Genomic DNA, 16,789 nt, shown 5'->3' with positions numbered 1-16,789 from the left:
CAACACACACTAACAAGATGTTTATAGTCCTACTCTGATCAGCACTTATATTAATTAGAACTAGTATTTCAAATGCATTTGGGAGATTTTTGTAGTTACATTTAATGACATTTTCACCCTACAAAGCATGCAAAGGCTTTAGTGTTATTACTGACTAGGTTTTAAAGGGATCTGCAGGCTGTATTTCATTAGTAAAACAACATTAATTTACTAGATTAATCCCACTACACAAGTATTTATCATACTTTATCAGGTTGTGCAATTTTCATGTGACATTTTATTCGTGCATAGCTGGAAAATGCAAATAATCTATTAAATTGGGTAGTGGTACCATTATGTCTTATGTGCTGGAAATACCATATGTGTAAATGAGAACTCAGAAAAATTATTAAAATATATCAACATACTTTATTGCAGTAAATGCTAGTAAAATTACATCACTATTTAAATCTTAGTTGTGAAATAAACTCCACATTGATAGGCCACTATGACAAGAGACAGCTTTGTGCAGAATTAGAGCTTCGGAGATTATTTTTATCTTGCTATTTTATCAGTTTGAGACAAATTATCCTCTGAGGATCAATTGATTGAACAACATTAATATCTCAAAATAAAGTGAACAGCCAAAACACATGAGGGGTTATCTGCTACAGGTAACATTATGTATTATTTTATATACAGCTCCTCCATAGTACCTTTTTTTTTTTTTCCTGTATAAGCAGGAATTCTTAACTTTAATGTTAGTAACCAACATGCCACTGATTATAAAATCATGTACATAAGCATTTCCACAAAGTTTGACATTTGAATTTGATATAAAACAATTAAAAACCAACAGGGAATTCTTGACATTTAATTTTTCTTTTTCACCTAAAAGAAGTTTAAAGAATAAATGAGAAGGCCCACAATACTTTAACTCTTCATTACCAAGAGTACGTTAGTTAAAGTAGCCCTGTGTAAGACAGAGCGTGCTCAACCGCAAGAGAAGATTGTGGGCAAAAATTTGCAATTATTAAATACAGAGAAACACTATCCAATTTGTGCTCTCTGTCCTAAAATTACACTCCTTTTTCAAAAGAATACATCCTCATGACCCCAGTTGAGCAATGGGATGTATAAAATTTAACCACCTCCTTACAAAGTTTCTTTTATTTTATTTTCAAGTTTTACTAAAGTTCAGATTTTTGTGTAAGATTATGTATTTTTACTTCTCATAACTTGAGAATTGCGTAAAGTTTTGTATCTCCATGTATTTCGACATACAGAAATTAATAATGATCACACCTGTTTGAAGATATAGATTTCATCCCACACTGGTGATATGAGACACTAGTATAATTAAGAGAAATTTTGACACCTTTGAACTTCTTAAATACAATGAAATGTATGACCTCCATGCCACTCTGTACTTCTCATTTCATAAAACAAAATATATTATGTAAAAGCTTGTCCTTAAATGAAAGATATAAGAGCAAAATATTCACAACAGCATTTATAAAATGGACATTATCCCCACTGAAAGACCACTCAACAATATTTATAAGACTTCATGCAATATTTCATAACTAGAAAAAAAAAATCACTTATTGTAACATGTGCAAAAGACTGAAGTGGAGTTTAGGAGCCTTCTTAAATAACACACTAAAGAGAATGAGGACCTGTTCTCTCAAGATACTTCAAAGTGTCATAGTTTTAGACCAAAAAAAATCATTGACATAGAACATGTAAAATTATTGGCATAGTCTTTATTTTAAAAGAGATCTCTCCAAGACAGTGAAAGACATTTTTCTCAGAAGAAAAGTAAATAGGTAGTGATTGAGAAAAAACTTTTGTAATACCTATTATTTTACACGCTTACGCAAAGAACACCTTCCCAGGTCAGGCCCCACATTCTTGTTCAATTTCATTTTCAAGGACACTCATGACGTGTTATTTGGCTATAATAATCACTTGAAAGTAGCTTTTTCTAAACAAATGAGCAAATATCTGTCTTGATTAAAACCAAGCACAGTAAAAACTGATAAAGAATCTAGTTATGAGTAAAAACAAAACTTACTGCATTGCTTTTCTCTAAATACAAAGTGAACAGGAGGATAAATGCAGGCATAGCAGATGTGTTAAAATTTTTAATAATCTGAGATTTATTAGTAAAATATTATCAGTTAAAATAAATGTTTATGTACAATATAATTGCAAATACTAACATCTAAAATTAGTTTAATGTATTTTTCAGGGTTTAGGCATGCATTTTCATCCAAACTGCGATTGTTTGTGACTTTACAATAATATCTTCCAGGTTTGAACACCAATGTCTCTCCTATGTTGCCATGTTGAAAAAAAGCAGATAAGAGGGGAACTCTGTAGGATCTCAGCAAATCATTTAGCATATGCAAAGATCAAATAAGCACTTTGTCATACACTATAGTCTCCAGTGCCAGATCACAGATACTATACAAATATATGAATAGCAATCAAAATTAACACTCTTTATTCCTATGCAGTTCCTATTGCAATAATATGGCATCTGAATAACAGCAGCAGATTCCTGGTTTAAGCATTTCTACTACACTTACTCATCTCAGTAATACCCAGACAGCATGCATTACAACCCAAATGAAAGCAAGCCTTTTTAATTCAAAGATCTTAGTTCTCTTGTTTCAGAGGAATTATTTTTTTTTCCTGAACTCAGGGTCTTCAGAAACAGGGTAGCTTCTTTCCAGGTCTGTCTACAGAAAAGACTACACCCAGGCCAGACTGTAAGAAAACCTAAGGTTTTATGTTTTCCACAGCTCTTTGTGTATGTGAACACATAAGGACAACAGAAGACCACAGGACTGCAGTGTGTAGCTAGGTAGTTTTTCAACAAGTTTATAAATCTTTCTATAAGAAGAGATAAAATAATCCAAACTCTTTGTTGCATATGTCTAACATTCCTCAGAATATTGATATCAAAGTGTATGGACAATAAAAAAATCCTATTTTTCATAAAATGTCTGTATAAATATATCTCCTTGATGCACTCCTCAGTGATTTCTACATTTAAATTAAATGTTTGTTTTAAATGTGCAGTTGTCAGAACTTCGGGTTTATCTTCATATTTCTAGTACAAACCTTCCTTTGCAAAAGAAAGTCTCAGATAAGAATACTTATATAGAGCACCCTGGATTCATAGCAATAAAAGTATTAAAATTCTGATATATGTATTTGAAAATAATTTTGTATTTTCAAATAGGTATTGATAAACTGCATAGTTCTCATTCCAGTCGTCCTTGCTTAGCATCACCTATTGCACCCCACACATCAAAGACAAACTCATCTGGAAATGCAAAGTCTCCAAGAGTTTCATCCAATGCCACTGCAAATTCATCTGGGTTTTTCTTGTCTCTTCCAGCTTCCACCATTGTTGCAGCTAAAAAGTAACAAGATAATGCCATTATCATGAAAGTGACAGCTATGTATATGGCTAAGATAGTTTTTTAATGTCTATTTTCAAAACCAGATAAGGTCATCTTAGGGAGATTTAAAGCTTACCTACTGAATTTAGGACTCAATAGGAATTACATACTTAAATCTCCCCACACCAGCCACATTCTGCTCTGTTAAACAGGAGCACTTCCTTGAAGTGCTCATTACATATTCTTCTGTTTGTTTGGCAGAGGTTTAATTTTTAATTCAACAAACCTTCATTCTAATCTTATTAAATTATAGACTGTATTCATTACTGAAGGCACATGAAGCATGGATCTAAAAACAAGGTTAAGCACTATTCTGCAATAACAAAACCCACGCCAGTTCATCATCAACTTCAGTGAGTTTGATATGAGCTTGCTGATCTGAATCAGAAGATCAAAAGGCAAACCTGGGTGTTTTTCTCCTCTAAACAATGAAGAAAAGATCTCAACAAATCAGAGTTTAAACTGGTCAAGTTTTTCACAGAAAGCCAACAAGGGTTTGAACATGGAAAACAGCATACAGTCAGCATAATAGATATACACAACCAAGCTAGTATGGGTTTGCTAGCAACAACCCATGTCTTATGAGTTTAAACGTTGAGCATGACCTGCATTTAGAAAGGAGTAATGACAAATGCGCCTAGAGAAAACACTTGAATACCCTACTTCAGGAAACAAGAATTCAAATAGTAGGCTCAAATAACGTGTTGTGTGAAATACAGAGAAAATGAAAATCTATTTTGTTAGGTATTGGACACAGTATACTTGCAACTGCCTGAAAGAAGTTGTGCTCTCGAGAAACTACCACATGACCTCAATCAGATTTGCTTAATTTTCCATCTTAATTTTATTTAATTTTAATTAACTTTAGCTTTATTTTTTAACCCAAAAACCACCTCAAGGTAGTAAAGAGACCGAGGCATTTATTGTTAGCCATATTATTCTTCTGCTTGGATCTACATTTTTTTTCCATACCATCCAAACTAAAGAGTAACTAATTTCAGTGCATGAGTTTGCTTCAGTTATTATTACATTCAGCTCTGAAAAGCCAATCTTTAATTTCTAGCACCCTCAAGGCTGAGAAGGTTTGTGCTTATGCAACTAGAAAGTGAAAAAGATCAGTTATCCCTGGAAGCCTCAGCCAGGTGGTTCAAAACTGTGCAAAAGCAAGGGAAAGGCCTTGTTGCTGCGCACAATAAACTGGAGCCACCAAAGACTAGGAACATCTTGTATCCAGGAATTTAAAGCAGAGAGGTCTGATACAACAGAAGCCGACTGTGATATCTTGTGTACCCATGCTGTCCGGCATTTTCTCTTATTTAACACTTGGTATCAGAATTTATCCAGTTTTAGACTTTAGTTTGGAAATGGCTACACTACACTGGGGTTGCTGCTTAGGACTCAGTCCTTAGCTGCTATACTCATCCCTCAGCTTTAGCCACTGCACAGTTTCTCAGATTCTGGGACAAATTACATGTCTATCACAAACAACAATGGATGCCGCCAACCTAGGGATATTAGAGCAAAACAAAACTCTGAGGGCTCAAACCTCTCTCAGTCATGGCACCTGCACCTCCCTGAAGGACAAAGTGTGTCAGCACAGGAGTATCTCCTGGTTAAGCTAGGCCAGAAGAATTACTGGCAGACTATCATGGTTTGAGGAAAGCAGAAGATGCTGTAAAACAGACTCAGCACAAACAGCACTGCTGTTTTCTGAGCTGTATCTCTGCTTCACAGTCTCTGTTCATATTGACAAGAAATTATGGTATTGTACAACAGATGAAACCCTCAAAGTCTGCTTCATTCTGTGATTACTTTAGACACCTGCCTCAAACTGCAAGATGTCCTCTATCTTTTGTTATACATCAAGTAACCACCACTGTCTTCTTGAGCATATCAAACTCAAGTGTCACACTGAAGGGTTTGATACCTTCTAGCCTTTTCTCATAGGAATATCCAAGTGGAAAACATATTACAGCACCTGAGAAAGGGAAGGAAATTCTAAGCCACTGAAGACCATCTTGACTGTGACAGTCTGCTGTGTACTGCAGGCACGGTGTTGTATCGACATAGCAAAATGTCTCTGCTAAAAAGGAAAATAAACTTCCCCTGCTCTGAAGTTTTATTAAATGTATTTAATATTATTTTGTTGACCTGAAACTCAGCTCAAGTTTATTGACAGTTATGAACTTCTGGCAAACAGTGTTTGCTGTTATGCAACTTCTAACAAGCTGTGAGCAAACCCGAGCCATATTCCACAATGGACATCAGCAACAGTAATTCTGAAGAAATTTGACGTTTGGGTTTTAACTATGTTCAGACGTGAGGCTCCAAACAGAATCGCAGTGTGCCAAATGACACAAAACAGTCCAAGGAAAATTTACATAGATCTTGACAAACAAACTGTTGTGATTGAGACAGTTCAAGTGTAACCCAGCTTCCCAGGCACCGCTAGTGGTTCTCAAAGACTCTCAAGACCTGTTTCCCTGCCAGAAGAAACCCTGTCCCTGTTGCATTGCTTCTTTCTGTGTCCCCTGTGAAGTTCCTGGGACACTGACTTGGAGGAATCTGGATGGGAAACAGACATTAAAGTGGGAACTCTTGTTCTTGACAAGCAGAAGACAAGTATTTGTCCTATCAACACCATCCTATATCCCCTGACACCATGGCAGAAGAAGGTACTTACAGAGGAGCAACTCTGGAGGTAACGAGGTGAAGGGTATGAACCAGGATATGAAGTTACTCTATACAGACACTGGGAGAGGGTTGAAGGCAGAAGAACTGTGCAAAGTGACACAAGAGCAAACGTGTCTAGTTACTTAAGATATTAAAAAAAAAGGTGCCATCAAGAGAGTAAGGACCTAGACAAGTGTTCCAGCAGAAAGAGTGGGAGCAAGGAATTTAGCCAGTTTTAAGACAAATTAGTCAAGATATATGAAAGAGCCATATGACACAGACTGCAGCGATAAAACAAAACAACACAGCATTATATTACAGTCCAATCACCGTAGTTGAAACCTCAGAATTACACAGTAATAAACTCCATCATCAACAGAAAACGTTACTTCAAACACAATTTTCTTTAAAGATTGAGCTTCCCAAACTATGAAGTAGAACCCTAAAAAGAGTTTATTATAGATTTACCAAATTTGAAAATAAAATCCAGTAAACTTAGATAATCAAGACAACTTTCATCCCAGCCAAGCAGGAGTCAGAATGTCACAGCTGTGCAAAAGCAGCAGCCTCAAATAAAAGTGTTTTCATCTGTATTGGGAAACTGTAATCAGCACTTCCAGGGTACATTTAATGCACTACATTTATTAAAGCACACTCCCCTTACGAGATTCACCCGATGTAATGAAATAAGCTTCTGTGGAGAGATCGCAGGATTGTCACTGCCGGCGTGTACGTTTTCGATAGCTTCGTGCTGACCTCTAGTGTCAGCAGAGTTGTATTACCGCACAGCAAATCCTGATGCAAGATGCAAGGCATCCATCCTTCCTGATTTTCTCACACAAATCGTACCACCGACATGTACAAATGTGAAAACCTGAACCCTGCTTCACTCCTTTCATACATACAGCCACACTAAAGCTGACCAGTCTTCTCTATCTCCCAGTGTACATACTCTTATTTCCCCAGGCAGTTAACACCACCATGGGATGGCATCCCCCTGGGCTGCACAGCTGTGCAGAACATGCATGCTTACACAGTGACATTTGCAATGCGTAATTCCCAAGGCAAATCAAAGACTACTGATTGCCAAGGCATTTAGGAGATACTTGCCAACTTGAAGAAAACTTTACTGGTTCTCAGAGGGTGACAGCTCCGTGCCAAATTGCCTCCACTCCCCTCCCTTTTCCCCACTGCCTCTTGTAACAGCTGCACAGTAAGTGATTACAGGAATTTTATTCTAACAGAACATCTTTCCACATGCCAGATAGCCCCAATTGTTTTCACAGTTTATTATTTTTAAAAAAATCTCACTTCAGGCAATGCTCATACCTGAGAAATTTTTTACATAAAATGTGAAAAGTTCAGTAAACTTAAATGTGATGAAAGGAATTAGAAGTCTTCTCAAATTTAACTGAGAAGCTCAATATCAGGCTTCCCAGAATGTGAACAAAGTAGTATGTTGGCTTTTTAAACCTAGTCCTTTTAAAATAACTTCAAACATGTTTCACAAAATCCTTATTTTCACTTTTGATAGACACATGCGGCACAAGCCATGAAAGCTACAATCTGCCTGCCACTGTTACCCACCTTACACAGTGGTTTTGCTACCTATATCCAATCCTGTAACTTCTAAAAAGAACTCTTTCATAAGAACAGAAATTTCAGTATTTGTTTAGCTGTAATGCTATCAGAAGCTTTGCCTTCATCAAAAGGCAACAAATATTATTATTCTGGCCTGATACTTTAAAAGAGCTAAAATTCACATTCAGATTCCTTATGACATGACAGAAAATGAAGCGTGTCATTGTAGTTCCCAATGTTTAACATGACTTGGTTTTAGTTTCATGTTGAACATTGTCAGATCCAGCACTCAAGGAACCATTAGAAATAATCTTTCTTCTTGTTTCTTTTTATCAAGTACTAATTCTTCTTGAAGTGGGGAAGTTTTCTTGTTTAACCAGACTTGCTACTTTTTCCTTCTTCACAAAACTCCCATTATTCTCTCAGAGTAAATAAACGGTCATAAACAATATACCCCAGCATATATACAATAAAATCCTTTGGGAAAGGAAGTCTGGTGACAAAAGGAGCAGAAAACAACAGATTCAGGGAGAATATCACTTTAGCCAAAGCATTTCAAGATAAAAACATCCATCCAATATTCCTGGGTTGGATTAGTGACCCAAGAGAAGAAGCTTGGATGACAAAAAGTTTAAACCTGTTAGGGCATTTTGACTAGAGGGTAAGTTTGAAAAATAAAGTCAAGAGTGGAGAAGCAGATTTGAAATTCTTCTAAACAGAGATAGAGAATATGCCAAAATATGTAATCTCTGGCAGTATTATAGGGAACAACAAAAAGGAAATAATCATCCAAAAGCATAAAAATAGAACAAAATAGGACAAAATATCAGTGGATGAAGAGCTGGCCAAAAGATGCTGAAAGAAAAAAGTTGGACAGGAAGCCCTTTTGGTCATCATTTTACCATCAGTAGCATTCTGGGACTGGATCCCATAGATCCAGGCTTCCTCCACCCAGAACCTTTGGGATCAAATACAGTCTATAACAATTCAAGCCTCATTGATTTTAAAAATAAATGCCACCAGTATTGTTTACTAACACTGCTTCCTGAGTCCCTCTTATTAATCAACTGTTCACATTCCTTTACCAGAAAGCATTGACAGGATTTAAAATAACCTGAATTATCTCTCAATGGTGCATTTATGTTTTAAAGAAGGCTGAAGTCAAGCCTCGGCCCAGTTTCTAATGTGCCCATAAAACAGCTGAGTAATATGTTTCCAGAGCCAAGTGTCCCTTCTGCAGATTAAGTCCGGTTTTCAGTAAAACAGAGTAAAGAGGTAAAAAGATAAAAGTGCATTCAATAGCCAGGTATGTAAATCTCAACAGCATTTAATCTCTGAAAATAAAAAAGGGTGCCAAAAAAAAAAAAAAGTGTACGCATTTCCATTAAATGATTTCCAAGCATTTTGCTCCAACTTAGGGATTTGTGTGTAGATTTAGTCAGCCATTCTTGAAACTGTCAAGATACTTAACTATGCAAAAATTAAGGGCTTTATCTCACCTTAATTCTGTCTGTAATTTTACATTATTTTTTCTTTCCTTTCTTTCTAACTTCTGGCTTAGAACTGGGGCACTGTTTTAGAATTCAATCACACCATGGAAGTGTCATTTTAATGGAGATGAAAGAGCAATATTAACTGACATCCAAAGCTTCTGACAAACAGAATTGCATGGGAGTGAGCAATGATTGAGATCTTAATCACTTGTCGGCTGTCGCATTGTGATGACTTGCATTTTCAACTAATCTGGCTTGAGTAATGAGTGAAATTTCTAGCTGAGTGGTGACTGGCATTCTCTGAATGAATCCTTTCCTCATATTTCATTTTCATGGGTGACTGATCACAGCCAGTATATGAAAAACTGACATGTGTTAATTGAACAGATTTGTGACAGGTGATTAGCTCTCCTTTCCTAAAGAGTCCTAGAGCTGTTTAATTGTATAAAAATGATAAAACTTTTTTTTGTCATCACCATTGGTCCTTGACTCTAAGACTTCAGCTTTAGGAAATGGCTTCAAAGGTGCAAACTAAAGCTACATGAACCCTGTAGTCTTTGATTCCTGACAGTTTCTCTTTGTTTCACTGCCTTTTGGGGAGGAAGAGAAGGAAGAGGTGAAGGGCAAAACAACCTGGTTGGGAAGAAGAGTGTCTCTGAGGATGAAGACCTCTTCCTTCTTTGAGTATTTTTTTAAGGCACTCTTTGAAACTTTCCAAACTACATACTGAAAGATGAAGGACATTAGATCTTTTTGAAAAAAAAAAAAAAAAAAAATCAAGGAATTCATGGGAAAACTCTACCAGGCGCTTGGCAATCAGCTCAGCCACATATGCTGAAAGCTGAACTCCTCAGTCTACTGTACAAGAGCCATCCCGTTACAGTACTGAGAGTCAAAAACCCAGGGAACACCAGTTACCACAGGAACTTACTTCCCTGTCCCAGAGCAGAGCATAGCACACCTCAACATCTCAAGAAACAATGCTCTAGTCTAGGATCTCAGAGTTCTGGACTATGGACACCAAAACCAGAAGATCTATAGCAGCTTATTCCTGCAGAGCCAGGAGCCTCGGGACCTTGGAGGTAACCTGCAAGGACAGAAGCCTCCAGAAGTCCGGCCTGAGCCGGGACTGCAACAGCTGCAGGACAAAAACAGCTCCCAGAGGGATGGCTGGCACAAGACTTGGAGCTTTGAAGCCCGAGCCAGAGACAGACTGAGCAGCGGAGCCTGCAAGAGAGCAACAGGACATGGGATCCTCCTTAACCTAAACAGAGGGTCAGCACCACAAAGGGCTCCCATGAGCATATTACATGGCAGGAGCATCACATATTGAGAGCTGCTGGGAACAGAATTTCTGAGAATTTTTAGTTTTCTGGAAATTGGAAAGTTTAGATAAGTTTAGATAACTACAGAACAGAACTCACAAGTTTTGGGCAGCTTCGCTCTCTCTTCTATGCCTTGAAGCCTACCCACAATTTTTCCTCTGAGAAAACTAGTGGAAGCTGCCAATCAGATACTTGCTGGTAGGAGCAGCCAACAAAGGACTTTTGGCTATTCAGATAATCACCTATTGTTCTCATTCCTCTGTGCTAACTGCTGCCTGTCCAACCCTCCTGCTTTGCCCTTAGCTTCATGCCAGACCTATTTTCTCTTCTGCTTTGCCTCCTCCACTTCTCTCTCTGAAAAGCTTTCTTTTCAAGTTCGCTTTCCTTTTAGCTTATCCTTTACTAATCCTTGGCTGACTTTTTCAGGTATTACCATAATGATAAACACCTTCCTCTTTGTCTCAGTATTAGCAGTTCCACAAGACAGTATGAGGACTACACAAGCCACAGCTGGCTACAGTGGCACTTATTCAGCTAGACTGCAGCTTCTTCCCATACAAACAGAAGCTCCTATTTAGTTGTTGTCAGACTAACAGAAAAGCAACAGCTGCAAGGACAAGTTTGGTGCAGTTGTAAGGAACTTATGACACTGGGCTTGGATAGTTTCTTTCATTATAAACTGATGATTGCGATAGCTAGTAAATATTCTGGAAAATTCTCCATGTTCTTCAGAGCACAGGCTTTAGAGAATTTGATAAATTTGTGCAATTACTCGTCAGTTCCCTTGCTAAATACTTGCCCTTTCACTGATGATCTCAGATTGAAACTTTAGTGATCAACTTTGATGTTTCTAAGCCAAGGAGCAAAAGAGAAAAAAAGCAAACAGACATGCTTAGCCTTAACAATCCTTAAATGTGGTACACACAAGCTCCACTAGAAAATATATGCCAGAAAAAAATACAGTGATGACAGTTAATGGCAAACAACTAAATAATTCATGCAATAGTATATAGATAATGTGCAGGAAGAATAGAGGATTAATTAATTACATCATAACACTTGTAGTGAGAGATTCTTTCATTTATCAGACACACACATTTGCAGAAATACAGGTAAGTTTTTGAGACTGCACGCTGGACAAATTTTGCTTCACTTACATCCAGAGACTAAAGTACTCAATAAATTGTAGACTACAGAAAATGAGAGATTATTTAATCTTGTAGTAATGTACCTGTTAAAAACTCACCTAATTCAATATCTCTTATCCCCATGTATGTTTCAAGAAGCTCATCCACTTTTTTAATTGCTTTTTCTTCAACTTCAGTTGGCTTTGTTGAAATAAAAGGAGAAAAAGAGCAAAAGTATGATATATCCATGTAGATTTCAAAATAACCAGCAATTAGCCACTGATTATCCTCCCATCCTAGACACCTAGACTTACAAAACGCACAAAAAAACCATATTGTTCCACTCTCTTTCCCTCTTCTCACAAACCTGAACCTTCCTCCTAACATCAAGCCGCACAGCTCTCACATTCAAACTAAACAGGGGCCTTACATCTCCTGCCAATACAGATTTTCATCAAATCCTCATCATCTTTAGAGGAACCCAGAATAAATAATATTTCTTCTTCCTAATCCTGCTTTTACACATATTCATGTCAACTTACGTTATTAGCCTCTCCTAACAACAACCCTTACACCAGCTCAGTACACTTTGCAGTGTCAGACACAGAACCAACTCTTCGCCTGTTCCCCTGCTTTTTTTCCCCCACTTTCCTCTTTTCAACACTCCTTGGTCTAATCTACCTTAAATTCATCCATGTAATCCATAATATCTAAATATAGGCTCTCTGTTTCCAGATTCCTCAGCCCTAGTCTGCTAGAGTATCCCTGCTAGTCTTTAACTTTTTATAAGCATTTCTTCCTGCAGAAGGCAGTCTTCTTAAGTCCCACAAGCTTTGTAACATCCAGATTTTTCCTTCCTACTTTACCTTATCAACCTTGTGGAAGAATAAATCAGATGTTAAATGATTAAACTATCAAAAGACCCCAAGACAACCATACCATTTCCTCCACAGTAGCAGGGCCTTTGGTCCTCAGCCGAAGTGTTTCTCTCCCTCTGGAGATTTTTGCCTCTGGCAGAGTTACGCCTTTGGACCTTGGTTCCAGCTTTTCTAAAGACAGAACAAACAACAACAACAACAAAAAGAAAATAATACCAAACAAAACGAAGTATATGGTTCATCAGAATATGATGTATCCTGCTTTGACTATTACATTACCCTCACTTTTTTTTTTCTAATCAATATCTAGACATATATAAAAATTAATTATAAATTAACTGTATTATAAGTATAGCTTTGCTGACAGGTTCTTGTCTTCAGACTTTGATATCTGCTTGACTGCACTGAAGCTAGAACTTCCAATGACCAATCTTTCTATGCAGGCCTATTGCATTCAACTTTGTATATGCACTCTGTGTAATTTTATTTCCCTATTCTACAGAAAAGTTGAAGTATTTATTATTTAATATTAGATAATGGCTGAAGTCATCAGCTAAATGCTCATTTATCCTGGTCTTTACAGGCAGACCATGTTGCAGGTTTTAGCACTGCAACACTTCTATCTTTCACTGCTGCAACGGTGCAAGCACTACTGCTAAACAGATCATGATGAGCCACGTTGGGCTGAGCTAACAGCTTGATTACTAACAATCACATAGCTGAAACATCCATAAGTGATCTGCAGGAGCTCTTCCACTGGTTTCACCAAGGTCACAATTTCACACCTCATAAATCTCTACTAAGAATATCTGGGTTCACCCAAAATTTTGGGGATTTACATAATTAATCTGGAAAGTGCTAGAAGAGAGGAAATAATTTTGCAGAACTGTTTTTAACTGTGCTATTTTCTCTACCAGATTATTCCTCCTCTTAACAGCATACCTTTCTAATAAACTCTCCTTGAGGGCAAGACTTTAACATGCTATATTAATTTTGCCCAGGTAGATTCCAATTCATCATTCTTACATAAGTAGTCAAAAATCCAGATTACTCTGCTGGCAAAGTCTTGAAAAGTAAATTTTAATTGCTTTTACTTTAACAAATAGATATGGCACAGTATCTTACATATATACTTAGGATCAACACTTTTCCTTAATCCTTTTATTGCTTCAAGGACAGTTTAAAACATCCTTAAGATTGTCATCATTTCTGCTAGACTTGTTTGAAAAAGTCATTCCTGATACAACATAAATATTTTTCTGGTTCTGCCATCATTAACACCTTAAAACTCATGATATGACAGAACCTTTATCTGCAGTACTTCAAACCAAAGCTCTCTGGCCATCACAGAAACTATTTTTAATATTCACATAATTTAAATATAGCATTTGTGTTATGCTGCCTTTACTTTGTTTCTATTAATTTTTCACCAATTCATAGAGGGACAGCTTGTGACTGGTAAGGACCAATCTTATTCAGACAAGTCTTTAATTCTGTGCTACAAGCCTTATCTAGAGTGGCTGAGGCAGCCTGTGTACACATGGTAGAAAGATATCCAACCAGTAAATTATACTTTTTTCACATTCTGCTGAGAAGACGAAAAATAAAAGTTAGTAATTTCACACAGAGGTTTGTCTCTTATTCCCTCACAAACTTGCGTTGAAACTAACAGGAATTCAGCACCTACTTGTCCAGCAGGATCTGGATCTTATTTGTCATCTCCTTTGGGGCTATTCCAGCATACTACACCTTAAACACTATCTTGAATAAATTTGTGCCTGAAGCCTAACTGCACCTAAGGCTAGAGGAGGGATATGCTAATCTATTGGGTACTGCAAATTGTATTAATTTCTGTAGGGTGAAAAATAATATGCATCTTTCAAAAATCTGTCCAAAAATCTCTGATTGCCTCCTAATTTTCAGGTAAAAGGTATTGCCATGGAATTAGCAGGTTTCCTTCTCTACACCACAGGCAGACTGAAAGGTATCTTAATCATCTGACTGAAGTAATTACTACTAAATAATGACTGAAGTCAACAATCAAATGCTGATTTATCCTGGTCTTTACAATCAGACTATGTAACACATTTAGCACTGAATACAAATTATAGACCCATATTAAAAAGGTATTCCTGTATTACTAATTGCAATACTAATTGCAATTACTAATTACTATACATATGTAATACGACTTTAGCGTAAGGTATAACACGCACATTTACTTAACAGGAGTATCAATCTTATATCCAAACACATTAGAGATTAACTCACAACCCTCATTCTTCACAGAGGCACCAAAAGCAAAAGGAAATCTTTACATTTCTCTCATTTTCAATTTCTGCTGCTATTCTGACACCAAGTGTCAAGACTGGTGTATGACAGCAGTTCTAAACAGTATACTAAGTAAAAAAAGATTTGAAAAATAAACAGTTCAAATTTTTGCTGCTGTGGTGAAGGTGGTGATTTTGAACTTGCTGTTAGTGCAGGTATGCACAAGGACTCCTACACACTTATAATTTAGTAGTATTGTGAAATTTTTATTATAGAAAAATGCTACATAGTTCGGGGAATAAAAATTAAAACTCAGTCTCTATTTTGACTCCCTGAGCTAAACCTACTTTGTTTTGTTTACCACATTTATAAAATTAATATACCTAAGGATTAGCAGTAGGTATTCATTCCTCCTACGTTAAGTATCACTTTCTCATAGCACGCAGGTGGTAGGTAGACACAGAGCTTTCCCATACTGCTTCCTTCCAATTCGGAGTATAGCTGCTGTATGATTAGAGATCCACAAAAAAGTTGGGGAGCGGGAGAGCTGGCAGGCATATAGCAAAGGAGATGCTCTAGGGAATCCCAAACTCTTTTCTGCAGCATCCTTCTGCATTAGAGAGCGGAGTCCTCAGTAAAGGGTACAGAAATAGAAAAATCTGACACACAGATGAACAGGGATTATGTATCAATAAAGGAAAAGAGGAGGTTTGAGGATCAGCACATTAGTGAAGTGATCCATGCTTTAAAACTGTATCTATATAAGTACAATTCCTGTACTTGTTTTGCATGATTGTGTAGTGGCAAAGGAATTGAGCAACTGAGACTCAGGCTGAGGCAGCCCACACTGGAATGACTGCTGGAGAAAGCAAAATGGAAGAAAATCCATTCATAAATTTTCCACTTCAAAGAAAAAAAACCAAATGTACTTTCTTGTAGCAGTTATGTTACCTTGGGTGGACACCTGGCTGCAATGGACACCTGGCTGCAATCTGAAAGCAAACTTGCAACGCAATGCAATGTTGGGATTTCAATATCCAATGAACAAGGTGGACAGTCAGGTCACTCACCAAATGCTTTCATAGGCTCTATCAACTCCAGCTTAAACATCCGACCTTTCTCCAGATCTTTTAGCATTTTGGCAACTTCATAATGCCGACAATCTGACACATTTTTTCCATTTATAGTCTCTATGTGATCACCCACGCAGATCACTTTGATTTGGTCCATAAGGCTACCTTCTTTGATCCGCTATTGTTTAAAGAAAAAAAAAAAAACCACACCACAATTACAAATATTTCTTTAAAAGGTAAAGAGGTGACACCACAGAGTTTCAAGAATCTCAGTTAACAACATTACCATTGAGCTTATTATATCAGCAGTGCATTCTGTTGATAAGATTTTCATAAAACATACTTTGGAAAGCATTCTTTTTCAAACTATTTTAATAAACATTGACTATAAAATCAATAGGAAAAAAGAAAAAAATGCAATCATACTTTAGAAATTACAGCTTCTCAATAAGCTACTATTTTTATGCTTTAAAAGTGAACCCAAACATGTCAGTAATGTGAATGTTTAATTGAGGTTTGGGTTTTTATTTTGATTTAATAGCTTGACAAGAATAGGAACAGAACTTTTCTCAAGTTTGGTCCAAGGACATAAGAAAATGTGTGTGACAGACTAAAAAACTGCATACAATAATGGGCTAGTCTTAATAAGACCCATCTATAGTGATAAAACTTCTACTGTTTTCCTCATCAAGCTATACAGCTGCATGTTAAAGTATTTCCGCTGAAGTAACAATAAAGAATAAGAAATTCTTCTAGATGCCATCTCATGGAATACAAATACAAATGATCTAAAGGTCATAAAACATAACAGAAGTTAGTGTTTATAGTTTTTGTGAAGTGGAATTTAAAAAGCGAGAAAAAAAATCTTTAAAAGATCTCTATGATTTATCAAGCCTACTAAAGGACACTTAAA

General features: G+C 36.7%; 1 protein-coding gene across 1 annotated transcript in view; it reads right to left on the bottom strand.

Moving 5' to 3' along the window:
• Positions 1-385: 385 nt before the first annotated feature.
• GIPC2 (GIPC PDZ domain containing family member 2) overlaps positions 386-16,789 on the bottom strand; it is a 29,032-nt gene continuing 12,628 nt past the window's right edge. Inside the window, exons 4-7 of the mRNA XM_074876359.1 lie at positions 15,874-16,054; positions 12,594-12,703; positions 11,774-11,855; positions 386-3,409 (exon numbers count right to left, since the gene is read on the bottom strand). Coding sequence (XP_074732460.1) covers positions 3,255-3,409; positions 11,774-11,855; positions 12,594-12,703; positions 15,874-16,054 — 528 coding nt within the window. The 3' untranslated portion in view covers positions 386-3,254. The remainder of the gene's footprint in view (positions 3,410-11,773; positions 11,856-12,593; positions 12,704-15,873; positions 16,055-16,789) is intronic.

The sequence above is a fragment of the Strix uralensis genome, chromosome 8, assembly GCF_047716275.1.
Source record: "Strix uralensis isolate ZFMK-TIS-50842 chromosome 8, bStrUra1, whole genome shotgun sequence".
NCBI classification, from domain to species: Eukaryota; Metazoa; Chordata; class Aves; order Strigiformes; family Strigidae; genus Strix; species Strix uralensis.
This window is presented reverse-complemented; position numbering and strand designations above follow the sequence as displayed.